At 59.2% G+C, this 12,544-nt stretch overlaps 1 protein-coding gene across 1 annotated transcript; it reads left to right on the top strand.

Annotated features, from left to right (window-relative positions):
* Positions 1 to 2,026: 2,026 nt before the first annotated feature.
* KRT71 (keratin 71) lies at positions 2,027 to 11,144 on the top strand. The gene is made up of 9 exons (XM_026000039.2): positions 2,027 to 2,705; positions 4,670 to 4,884; positions 5,600 to 5,660; positions 6,190 to 6,285; positions 6,651 to 6,815; positions 7,017 to 7,142; positions 8,562 to 8,782; positions 9,602 to 9,636; positions 10,375 to 11,144. The coding sequence occupies exons 1-9, from the start codon at positions 2,259 to 2,261 to the stop codon at positions 10,584 to 10,586; spliced, it is 1,578 nt and encodes a 525-aa protein (XP_025855824.2). The 5' UTR covers positions 2,027 to 2,258; the 3' UTR covers positions 10,587 to 11,144.
* The last annotated feature ends 1,400 nt before the right edge of the window (positions 11,145 to 12,544 follow it).

Genomic DNA, 12,544 nt, shown 5'->3' on the forward strand with positions numbered 1-12,544 from the left:
TTATTATTATTTCTAAAGGTAAATTTTCCGTGATCAGAAATGGTCTGAGTGGAGAGATTCCCTGAGCCTGGGATCTCCGGGAACATCGGTCCCTCCTTGTCCGACAGCAGGTGACACAGCATGGAGATGTGCCGACCCAGGTGTCCTCTCCCTCCCAGAAGGAGGGTGCAGAGGAGGAGAGGACGGGTCGATCCCTAGCTTCTACTTGACGCCCCACTTTTGGTAGTCGATGACATCGGTTGAACTTTGAACACGTCGCAGGCACGCGCCAAGCTCTCCACTCGGGTTAGCACGTGGAGCTGCCGCAGCTACCCCATGAGGGGTTTATTATCCCATTTACGTCAGGGAAACGGAGCCTTGGAGTGGTGAAGCTCTGCTGGGTGCTGCAGTGGGATTCAGAGCCCTGCAGCCAGCTCCTGGCCTGGGCTCCCACCTGGTGGCATCTAGGCGGACGCGGGCCGTGGGCTCCCTGAAAATGCACCATCCCTGCTGCTTGGTGGCTGCCCCAGCAACCGCCCGTCCTCTGGCACCTGGGGAACGATGTCCCGAGGCTGGCCACAGCGCCCTGAAGACAGGTACAGAGGAAGGAGTCGCCTGGGGGCCGTGGGACCCTCGCCCAGCCCCACATCCTAGGGGACCCGGCAGCAGAGGCGTCAGTGGACAGAGCAGTCCAGCACGCGGAGGGGGGACCGTGTTACACGGGTTCGAGGCAGGATTTTGAAAGAGCAGAGGGTTTGGACTGGAAGGGATGGGGAGAAAGGGTGTATCAGGCCGGGTAGGGATGGCGCGGGGAATCGCGGGGTGCTTGGAGATGAGGCCTGTGGGGAGGCGTCCCGGCGGAGGCAGGGAACAGCTAGGGAGGCGGCTGTGGGCCGAGGCGCGCAGGTACATGCACATCACACACACAGCGAAGCCCTCGGGGGGACCTCGGGCTAGGAGGGGTCCCAAGAGCTGGGAGAGCGTTTAGCCTTAGGCCACAAGCCGTGTCCCCTCCACGGGGCACGCGCCTGGCACACGGAGGCTGTCGGTGGAGGTCTATGGAGGGGAGACGGGCGGCGGAGGGGGGCGGGAGGGTGAGCTAGTGGTCTCGGAGCTGGGGGACCGTCCACCCTCCTGACAAGGGAAAACTGAGACGACATGGCCTGCAGAGGGACCTCCTGGGAGCGGCCTCCACTGTGGAGACGCCAGGCCTCTCGGGCTCCCAGCCGGGCCCCCACCCCCGGGCTCACCCCGACGGCAGCTCCTCCACCTGAACCCTAAGCAGATGGTTCCAAACAAACAAACCATTCCTGTCCTTGCCTTGCTTGTCAACACGTTCACGTCGGAAGGAAGACGGAAATGAGCCAAGAGCCCCCCAGGAGGCTTCCTTCGAGGCCTCCAGCCCCCGCGAGCCTCCTCTGCCTCCCTGCCTCCCGGGAGGTGACTTCCTGAGGCTTTAGCCACCCGCCCCCCAATCCCAGCCTCCTGTCCTGGGATCTGTCCCGCGCGGGCCGCCCAGTGACCGTGTCTGGTGCAGCCTGCAGCCTGCCTGGTGGGGCTCTGGGAGGGGTGACATGTGCGGGGGGCCAGTTCCCGCGGAACCGTCGGAAGCACGTGGCCACCCCCGGCGCCGCGCTCCCGCCCCGTGCCAGGGAGAGGGTCACCCTCCACCCCTCACACCCAGGAGGCAGAGCCGCTGTGGGTTAGGGGAAGAGGCCACGGGGCAGGGCGCGGGGTGCCTCGGGAGGCCCGAACGAAGGGGCTCTTTCTGGGAAGGAGGAGGACACAGCTGTGGGTTCGAGCCCCTGGATACTCTACGCAGCGGCCCACCCCTGTCCAGCGCAGTCCATACCCTTCCAGCTCCCTGCGCCTCCGGGAGGCGGCCTGTGACCCAGAGAAGACTAAGCAGGATAGGGATGCTGAAGTGCCAGTGACATCCCCCTGGAGAGGCTGGGGCCTGGGGCAAATTACCCGATAACAGCAGGTTAATTAGATAAAACCCAAATTACATGAGCAAGGCTTGCAAGCCCAGCAATTTGAAGGTTTCATGTTGTTTCAGAGGTGGGGAGGGCTTGATCTCTAGCTCAGCATAGAGAAAATGACTTCTTGCTCCCAGGCAAGCCAAACCCATGAATTAAGCTCTTGACTGCCCGTCCACGAGCCCCAATGCCAAGCACATATAAGGAAGGGTGCCCTCCAGTCCTCACTGCAACCTGCAGAGCCCGTGTAGGATTTGGCCTCCGTCCCTCCAGCATCCGAACTCCATCTCCACCACCAGCATGAGCCGCCAATTCACCTGCAAGTCGGGAGCTGCCTCCAAGGGGGGCTTCAGCGGCTGCTCGGCAGTGCTCTCCGGGGGCAGCTCATCCTCCTACCGGGCAGGGGGCAAAGGGCTCAGCGGAGGCTTTGGGAGCCGGAGCCTCTACAGCCTGGGGGGCATCCGGAACATCTCCTTTAACGTGGCCAGCAGCAGCGGGAAGAGCGGAGGTTATGGGTTTGGTCGAGGCCGGGCCAGTGGCTTTGCTGGGAGCATGTTTGGCAGCGTGGCCCTGGGGCCCGTGTGCCCGTCCGTGTGCCCTCCGGGGGGCATCCATCAGGTCACCGTCAACGAGAGCCTCCTGGCCCCCCTCAACGTGGAGCTGGACCCCGAGATCCAGAAAGTGAGAGCCCAGGAGCGGGAGCAGATCAAGGCGCTGAACAACAAGTTCGCCTCCTTCATCGACAAGGTGGGACGACCTTCCCTTCTCTTCTTAGAGCCTGAGCTGTTGTGACAGCAAAAGGGGCTCAGGTCAGACATAAGGAGGCACGTAACGTGGACGAAGCAGGTGTCTTCTTTCATGGGGTGATTTGTGTGAGATTCCCTGCAGACTTTCCCCGGAGAAGACAGAACAGGCTGTCTCTACTGGCAGGGGCGTGTGGGGGTGGTGCTGGGGTTCCTGGCAGGAGCTCCAAAGGAAAGGCCCCCGCTTCTTACTGGAGGGTCGGCTTGGTGCCATTGCTGAGCCTCGGGTCCTTGCAGCTCACGTGTGGGAAGAGCCAGTGCGAGGGAACCTGACCCGGAGTCTTCCTCCCACCCGTTGGGAGCGGGTCTAATCCACTAGTCATTTGACTGGATGGATCAGGAGCATCCGTTTGCGGTCATTCCCACATGGGCCCCTCGAGAGGCCGACACGGGCAGTGGGGGGGGGGGGGCGTCCCCACAGAGCTCTGACGTCAGACCTGGCTTCTGCTCTGTCCCCATCACTTACCGGCTATGTCTTGGCTGAGCCAGCCGCAGAGCCGGCTGTGGGGAGGGTTGTTTATCCTGCCTGCGCCTCTCCTTCCTTATCTCTGTAATGCAGATAATAGCCTACCCCTTGGGGTTTTCGTCAGGTTTGGGAAAGAAAATGCATGTGAAGATGTTGGCACAGTGCCTCCCGCATGCTGAGTGCTCCCAAGTGCTGGTTATTGTCACTATCATTTTCATCTTCGGACAAGTGGGGGAGGAGTGTCGAGAAGGGGAGGAACCTGAGGTCTGGAAGAGGCCTCGAGGCATCATCCAGTCCAGATAGGCCTCTGACTTTTGGTAGATGAGAAATTATTACTCCCGTTCTGTGAGTCAGCAGAAGCACTGAGGTACGTGCCTTGCCAGGGAACGGCATCTGGGGGTGGTGGGTGGAGGGATGGGAGGGGAGGCCCAGTCCCAGGGACCGCGGGGCCATGTGGGCACATGACATTCTCAGTGATCCCGATTGTCCAGCGTGCGGGGTCCTGGGCGGAGGGTTTACTCTGCGCTTAATGCTCAGTCTCAGGGGTATGCGTGAAAGAGTCAGGATTAGTCAAGCCAAACCAATGCTGGAGGATCTGCTGAGGGGCAGGCAGTTTGGGGGCTGATCCCATCTCAACGCTGAATCCCAGCCAGTTTTCTGAGGCCCTGTGAGAGCCCAAGCCCTATCCCTGCTTATGACAACAGGGACGACAACCTTATTTAGACAGTGGCTGTGATCACGTGGATTAAGTCATTTTTTAAAAAAATTTGCGCGCCTCCCCCCGACGCAGCACACAAGAGAAGAGTATGTGGATCCACTGCCTCTGGTCAGTCTCCTGGCCCAGGGAGGCGACAGGGGCCCAGGGAGCATTGTCTATCCACGTTGCCCCACGTGCCATGCTTGCTCCACGGAAGATGGTTCTGAGGAGCAGAGTTAGGGCAGAGGGAGGAGGCCACGGGCAATGATGGAGTTGGAGCCTGATGCAGAAATCTAGAATGCCTGGAAAGTCTTGGCCCATTGAGGCTCGCTGAGCTTGATATGCTATAAAATGAAGAGCAGATTCCCTTCTTCAGAATGGTCAGCTTTTCCGAAAATGGACCCAGCCTGACTCCGTCCTGGTAGTTTTTAGGTACAGCCCTGCCCTGCGCTGGGTTGGCCACAATGGGTTCTGAATGACAGGATACCTGAGTTCTGGGGCCACATGTCTGGGTTCAGCTCCGGGCTCCCTCCCACTTATCAAACTGTTGGACCTTGGAAAGAGGCTGAACTTCTCTATGGCTCAGTTTCCCTTCCATTAAATGGGGTTAATGGCCTGCCCGCCTCATGCAGCCGTTGTGAGGGACAAAGGAGAAAATGCAGGCAGAGCGCTTGGCACGGAGCCTTTGGATGACGGGTATGACTGCGTCCTGGGGGCTCAACAGTTTCTGCACTTTGGGTCCCAGGTGCGGTTCCTGGAGCAGCAGAACCAGGTGCTGGAGACCAAGTGGGAGCTGCTGCAGCAGCTGGATCTGAACAACTGCAAGAACAACCTGGAGCCCATCCTCGAGGGCTACATCAGCAACCTGCGGAAGCAGCTGGAGACGCTGTCCGGGGACAGGGTGCGGCTGGACTCGGAGCTGAGGAGCGTGCGGGACGTGGTGGAGGACTACAAGAAGAGGTGAGCGGGGAAGGGGTCTCCCCGCAGCCGGGCAACTGCCCCTTTCCCTCTGAGCTCCTTCTGCAGGAGTGGCAGCTACCTCGGCTTGAGGTTTTTGGAGACGAGCGGCAGTGCCCCTTGTCATACTAAGCAGGATTATTCCAACAAAACTCTGGAACTTGCTCTCTGCACCTCCAGCCTCTGGTCTGGCACTTAGGACAAATGCTCAGTTAGCTGGACAGTGGTCAAAGGACTACGTCTGGCTGGATGAGGGAACCCTTGGGTAAGCTACTCATAATCTCCTAGAGCTTCTGGGTTCTCCTTGGTAAAAGGAGGCTCAAATCCGTCCACCTCCCAGAAGGGCTATGAGGAATAACTAAGGAAACACTCCCGTTCATCTGTAAGGCTGTAGTCAAGTTTGCAAGGAGGAGCTTGGTTCTTGCTACCTATGAGATTTCCCATAGAACCTTGGCCCCACGTGCTCCTACTTCATTTTCAATAATCACCTTTTTTTTTTTTTTTTTTTAACTCCAAACTCAGTCTCCATGTCCCCTGCTCCACAAAGCCTTCCTTGCCTGGCGGCCCCACCAGCCCTGTACTCCGTGGCCCATTAGCATCTGTCCCTCAAACGGGCACACTGCCTCTTGCGTAGAGCCTTCCTTGAGTGAAAGAGGGTCCTCAGCGAGAAGGTTCTAAGTGAGACTTAGTCACCGACCGAGCCCTGGCATTTTGGCAGGTACGAGGAAGAAATCAACAGGAGGACGGCTGCAGAGAATGAGTTTGTGCTGCTCAAGAAGGTGAGGAGGAAGGCAGGCCTTGGGTCCAGGGCCGCCTGGGACCGGGGGAGCCGAGCCTACCTGGGGGCTCTGCTTGCCGCGAGAGAGCCAGTTCCAAACTAATGGCGTGAAGGCCAAGGAAAACCACGATGGACTTTCCAGAGAGGGAACGAGAAGGCAGAGAGAGTTCGATGGCCTTCCTGAGCGTTTCATGTGGACGGGGTTTGTCCACAGTGAAGAACGGCAGCAAGAAGGGGAGGACGACACACAGGGGCTCCCCTGCGGCCACAGGGCCTGACTCAGACGTCAGAGGGGCGGCTGGTGGCGGCCTGGCTGGGGCTCCCTTCCTTAGGGGGGTGCCCTATCCCTGCTGAGGGAGCCGATTCTCAGGACGGGGTGGGGCTGGGCCTTTTCTCCACCCTCCCCTTTCCCATGAGCCTCCCAGAGAGAAAAGGGCAGCTATCCCGGTGTGCAAGGCACCCGGGCTGGGTGGGTGCTTCCTTCTCGGCTGCACGGGCAGTGACTGAGGGACGTCGGGGGCATCTTTCAGGATGTGGACGCGGCTTATGCCAATAAGGTGGAGCTGCAGGCCAAAGTGGACTCCATGGACCAGGAGATCAAATTCTTCAAGTGTCTCTATGAAGCCGTAAGTCTATGTCTACCCCCCGCCCCCGAGGGCAGCCAGTGGGTAAAACTCTGTTCTCGGGGTTGGGAGAGGCTCTCCGCTCTCAGGGAGATCCCCCTGTTAGGCACTCATCTCCCATTTCAGCCCCGAGAGGCTCCCAACCTCCACCCTCTGGGTGGAAAGGAAATGGTCCGGGTCCTGGCTTCACAGTGGTAGGAATCTATCTGGGGCTGGAGGAAACTCATCTTGCCCGGGGAGCAGCAGCCTTGGTCCAGAGCCTCTAAGTCAACAGCACCCAGATTTGTTTATGTTGCTTGGGGAACGGGTGAAGGGGGGTGTTGGGCTCTGATAGTCAAGTCCTGAGACCAGCCCTGGTCCCCATGTAGGAGATCGCTCAGATCCAGTCCCACATCAGCGATATGTCCGTCATCCTGTCCATGGACAACAACCGGGACCTGAACCTGGACAGCATCATCGACGAGGTCCGTGCCCAGTACGAGGAGATTGCCCTGAAGAGCAAGGCCGAGGCCGAGGCGCTGTACCAGACCAAGGTGAGCTGGGCTGAGGCAGGACCAGAGAGGGCGTCCCCAGCAGGCATGAGGGCTAGGGCTGATCATTCCCAGGACAGAGGCCGTGTCCACTTGAGCATCCACCATGCCCTTCCCCTGGGACATCACCAATCCTGAGACATCATGTGGTCCCATGGCACGCTCCTCATGCTCACCCCTGGCTCTGTGCTTTGGGCTCCCCAGTTCCAGGAGCTGCAGCTGGCAGCCGGCCGGCATGGGGATGACCTCAAAAACACCAAGAACGAGATCTCGGAGCTCACCCGGCTCATCCAGAGAATCCGCTCAGAGATTGAGAATGTGAAGAAGCAGGTGAGGGGACCGGTTGCCCATGGCCTGGGGCAGGAGGGCATAATTGGAGGGGAAATGAGTTGGCCAAGGACATCAGCCTCTCAAATCTCTGCCCACAAGAGGAAAGGAGCCAATGAGGTCACTGTCTCAAACCCTTGGAGCAGACATCCTTGGGGCATCTCATCTCCCACTCACCCCAAGGACCTCTGCTTTGAAGCCCCTCCTGTGGGAAGTCTTCTCTCTCATTCCCCAGGATGGACTAGGACCACTTCCCCCCATTCCCTCTGCCCCTATCATGTGCTCCCTGGAGCCTCTGCTTATCCTGTCCTTGTCCCACTTGGTGATTCCCCGACGCCAGCCTGTCCCTTTTCCCACTGGACTGGAGGAAGGCAGAGAGCTGGCTGCTTTGCTCCCCGTTGCTTTCCCAAGGTCTGGTACATGCCTGGCACCTAGTAGCAGCTTAATAAACATATGTTGATGAAATGACTGATAAGAGGGCTCAGAGAGCGCCCATTAAAGCACCTTCTGTGCCTATTCATTAAGGCCTTGCTCAGACCCCTCCCGGGACTCTAGGCTGCAGTCTCAGCTTGAGTAGGTGGGGAGACAGGATGTGGTTATAGGATAACCATGGCAGCGCCTCCTATCGCTTTATCACGCTGAAGCGTCTCAAAGACTCCATGAGGCAAGCGCTCCCCATCGTCACAGATGAGGACACTGAGGCTCAGACAGGTTCAGTGGGTTGCAAGCTGGTGAGTGTCAGAGCTGTGATGGGAACCCACTCTGACTCCTAGTCCAGTGCTCTCTCCATCTTCCCATGGGCCTTAATACTTAGTGACTCCAGGACGTGGGGTAAGTTGGTCGTCCTCTCTGCACGGGGTGGTGTAAGGACAGCATGAGCGAAGGTATGCAGAAGGCGTGTAAGGGCTGAGGGTAGTGCCAGGCATACAGTAAGCACTTGGGAAATAATAGTTGGTTCTGGAGACTCTCCTTCCCTGTGCCCCTCGTCTCTGGCCCTATGCACCTGCGCAACCCCTGTCCTTGCACCTGCAACACCATATTCCAAGGAACTCTCTTCCCAGACTGTGAACAACTCAAGAGCAGAAAGCCAATCTTCCTCTTATTCGACACCCTTGGTACGTAGGTGGCCAAGTTAATGTCTTTGTAATGAACCGACGAGGTACTGAAGCGGCTAAGGTCACAGGAAGGCAGGGTGACTATTTCTTATCACCACCAATGCCTAAACAGAAGCAAGTGGAGAGACATAGAGCGAGGAAGGACTTGCCGGCCCCAGAGGGGGCTTGGGCCTAGAAGAGGGGCAGGAGGTGTGAAGGGAGGAGGTGGGCATCTCTGCCCAGAAGTCCCCAAGCACTAGTGGGATTTGCACGTGGGGGACTCTAATCCCCCTTTCCAGTTTTCCAGCTTCTCTGATTCCCTGTGCAGGCTTCCAACCTGGAGACGGCCATCGCCGACGCTGAGCAGCGGGGTGACAATGCCCTGAAGGACGCCCGGGCCAAGCTGGACGAGCTGGAGGCCGCCCTGCACCAGGCCAAGGAGGAGCTGGCCCGGATGCTGCGCGAGTACCAGGAGCTCCTGAGCCTGAAGCTGGCCCTGGACATGGAGATCGCCACCTACCGCAAGCTGCTGGAGAGCGAGGAGTGCAGGTGGGGGGCTGGGGGGGGTGCTCTGCAGGAGAGCCCCAGGGGATTGAGAAGGACAAAAGGAGAAAGCTTAGCAGGGTCTCCTCCAGAAAAGGGCGTCCTTGGGTGATGATGGGAATACATCAACAGTAATTCAGAGTCCGTCCCGGGCGCGAGCGCTCCCTGTATGCCAGGCACCGTGTCTTGGGGATCAGCCCATCCACCCTTGCCCACCCCATTACTACGTGAGGTCTTCTGTTCCGACCTCCTTGTACCTCCTATCCAGGTACAAGGTGAGCTTGTCACAGATGTCCCAGGGCAACCGTTCCAGCTTCCCCAATGTTCTCAGCCGATGAGAACGACTCAGTGCCCGGGCCTGGCCTTGGGAAGCGAGCATGCCGCCCCGCGCCTGGGCCTCGTGCCCACTACTGTGACTTGGACTGTTGCCTGGTCACCCCAGGGGCAGCAGCCACAGCTTCTCAAGCTCTGCTTGTGCCAAAGAAGCCCTGGAATTTCCACAGGGGCCCGTTGGGTTCAGAAACCCACATCAGGGATCCCTGGGTGGTGCAGCAGTTTGGCACCTGCCTTTGGCCCAGGACGCGATCCTGGAGACCCAGGATCGAGTCCCACGTTGGGCTCCTGGTGCATGGAGCCTGCTTCTCCCTCTGCCTGTGTCTCTGCCTCTCTCTCTCTCTCTCTCTCTCTATGTGACTATCATAAATAAATAAAAATAAAAAAAAAAAAAAAGAAACCCACATCAGGCCCGTGGGGACACTAGCTTTGAGGTGAATAGGTTGTGGGTTGGGTGACTGCTCACTCTCATTTTCTTTCTTTCCCAAACAGGATGTCAGGAGAATTTCCCTCCCCTGTCAGCATCTGTAAGTACTTGTGTGCTTGGACCTAAGACTGTAGAATCTGAGGGTTGGAAAGGGCCTTAGTTGCACCCCGTGTGCGTAGCTGAGCAAACTAAGGAGCAGAGAGCAACAAACTTTGAGGTCACACGGCCAGATAGCAGAGGCATATGGCCAAGGAGCAGGCGACTCCCAGCCCAGAGCCGCTCCCTCCCCACCCCTGTCTCCCTGCTCCCAGGGTCGTGGCAGCTGGGAAGGCTGTGGCTACTGGGAAGGGGAAACAAAGGATGCATGTGTGGGAGGCTTGAGCACCGCCCCCTCCCCACCTGGCTGCAAGTCTGGGCTGAGGAATTAGAGGCCCGGAAGGAATCCGTGAATGGGGACCTTGGAGGTTAAGCTGAGGGCGTGGGATCTCTGGATTTCTCAGCGGGACTGAGAATTAAACCAGAGCTTCCAAAAAATGCTGCTGGCAGGACAGCGAGCAAGAAGGGGAGGACAGGTTGGAGGCTGGGAAGTTTACCAAAAAGGCTAAGAGAGGCGAGGCGGTCCCTGGAATGGCAGGTTGGTGCCCTGGTTCCTGGACCAACGCGATGGGCTTCTGAGAATGGGGCTAAGCTGGGCCAGGCAAGGGCAGGACTGGGGGAAGCGATCTTTGGGATTTACCCCCACTCGGGGGAGGGGGCGGAGTGGCCTGGACCGAAGAGCCCCCTGTGGGCTCAGCCTCTGGCGCCGCCGCTGAGGATGCCACCCGCTGTCCCTCCGCAGCCATCATCAGCAGCACGAGCGGCAGTGGCGGCTACGGCTTCAGGCCCAGCTCGGTGAGCGGCGGCTACGTGGCCAGCAGCAGCAGCTGCATCTCCGGCGTGTGCAGCGTCCGCGGCGGGGACGGCCGGGGCAGGGGCAGCGGCAGCGACTACAGGGATACCCTGGGGAAGGGCTCCAGCCAGAGCACCTCCTCCAAGAAGGCCGGCAGGTAGAGACGCTGCCACGCCACCGCCACCGCTGCCACGTCCCCAGCTGTCTCCCGTCCCCGTCGGCCCCTCTCCACCCTGCCCTGCTCTTGTCCCTCCGGCCACCCTACTTCCAGCCTGTGTCTCCCTGAGCCTGGACAGGTGTGGATGGCCCTACCTGGAGAAATTCCTCCTGGCGTCCGCCTCCTTGGCTGAGGTCCCCCCAGGAGGGCCATGGGCTCAGCTCAGCTCCCGGCCTTCCACCCTCTGCGCAGCCTCCGGCTCCGTCACCAACTACAGTCTGGCTCCCCGGGTCACAGACCGAGGCCCCGCTCTCACACTGGGGCCTCTGTCCCAGCCACTGCCTAAGCTGGGAGCTGAGGAGGGCCGAAGGGCACCAGCCAAGAGAGACCGGTCCCCACGCCACCCTGGCCCCGTCTCATGGCTCATTCCGAGTAGGACCAAGTACGACTCAGGTCTCTCTTCGCTCTCCTGTATCCAGAAGCAGAGAAGAGGAGGCCCCTCCACATCTCCCTTCTTCTTAGAGGCCCTCCCATTGCATCCTCAATAAACAGCACGATCTGACAGCTTGGTCTCGGAGTGGTCAAGGTGGGGACACATACTCAGTGCGCCACCCCGGCACACGCAGACACACACACGGGTGCGCTGCGCCTTGCCCTGCGGCCCGCGCTCCTGGGTAAATCTTCACTGTAGAGCCCAAGAAGCAGCTCTCAGAGCACACGTGGCCCAGGGGCTGGGCAGTGCGGACCCTGCAGGGAAGTGAAGCATGAGGCGTGGGCCCACGGAGTTTGGGAGGAGGGAGGAAGAGGAGGTGGGAGAGAAGAAAGGAGGAACACGGGAAGGGCGCGCGTGCAGCACGGTTCGTGGCTTTCAACCAAAGAATTACCTGTGTCTGCTGATAAAAATGGTCCTGATGCTGACGGGGACCCTCTGGCCTCCATCTAAGAGCTGGATCTTTCCTGGAGGGAAGCTGGGGGCGTGGTAGGTGGGTGTCTGTGTTTATTCAACCCTTTCCTCACTGCTCAGAGGCCTGGGCCCTTGGGGGGTCACCCAGGAAGGGTAGAGACGATGGGGACCCCACACTCTGAGCCTGCTGGGATGCTAAGATAGGAAACAAGCTCTTGGAGCCTAAGCCTGGACCAGGGTGAAGGGAGTCGGGGGTCAGGGAGGCTGTGAATTTCAGGGACTGTGTAGACGGCACCGTCCCAGACAGCCATCGGCCTGGGGTGGGGAGGGCTGCGGGAAGACAGGCAGGTCTCCCAGCGACCAGCACGAGCCAGCAAGCCTCAGCCAGGAAGTCCTTGGGGGCCTGAGGATCTTACAAGATGAAAGGTAGAGGGGCTGGAGGAGAGAGGGATGCATGGGCTGGGTTGGCGTGGGCCAACGTCACAGGGCCAGGCTCAAACCCCTGCCACCCAGGAGGTGGCCATCAGCTAGAGCCTCCCATGGCTCTCAACCTGGAAGTCAACACCACCATGTGGGTGGAGGAGGGTGAGCAGCGCAAGACTCAGTCACGGGTTTGCTTCCATCCTGTGTGAGTGTGTGTGTGTTCAGAGCTGGGTAGCGACCAACCAAGAGCAAAAAGAGCCACATCCTACCTGCTGCCTCTGCTACCTTTGCAGCAGTAAGAACTGAGGTGGGATAACGGGAGAGAGACTTTCCAGCTGAGAGACTTTGAAGAGCTCAAGGTTCCCGAGTGGAGGGATGGAGGATGCTTCTTCAGATGCCGCTGGCTCCTCACCCGGATTGGGGGGGGGGAGTGAAGAACCCTCCCACCTCCCCTTGTGCCCAGGGCTCTCCGGGGTTTCCTGGGTGGGCCGGGTTGTCCTGTTTTATTTTTTTTTAATTTTTATTTATTTATGATAGTCACACAGAGAGAGAGAGAGAGAGAGGCAGAGACACAGACAGAGGGAGAAGCAGGCTCCATGCACCGGGAGCCTGATGTGGGATTCGATTCCGGGTCT

The sequence above is a fragment of the Vulpes vulpes genome, chromosome 8 (assembly GCF_048418805.1).
Source record: "Vulpes vulpes isolate BD-2025 chromosome 8, VulVul3, whole genome shotgun sequence".
Classification (NCBI taxonomy): Eukaryota; Metazoa; Chordata; class Mammalia; order Carnivora; family Canidae; genus Vulpes; species Vulpes vulpes.

What these genes read in the sequence shown, in the direction of transcription:
- KRT71 (XM_026000039.2), top strand. Translation starts at nt 2,259, where the DNA reads ATGAGCCGCCAATTCACCTGCAAGTCGGGAGCTGCCTCCAAGGGGGGC. An exon ending in GTGGAGGACTACAAGAAGAG is followed by an intron (nt 4,885 to 5,599) that starts GTGAGCGGGGAA and finishes GCATTTTGGCAG; the next exon opens with GTACGAGGAAGAAATCAACA. An exon ending in CTGGAGAGCGAGGAGTGCAG is followed by an intron (nt 8,783 to 9,601) that starts GTGGGGGGCTGG and finishes TTTCCCAAACAG; the next exon opens with GATGTCAGGAGAATTTCCCT.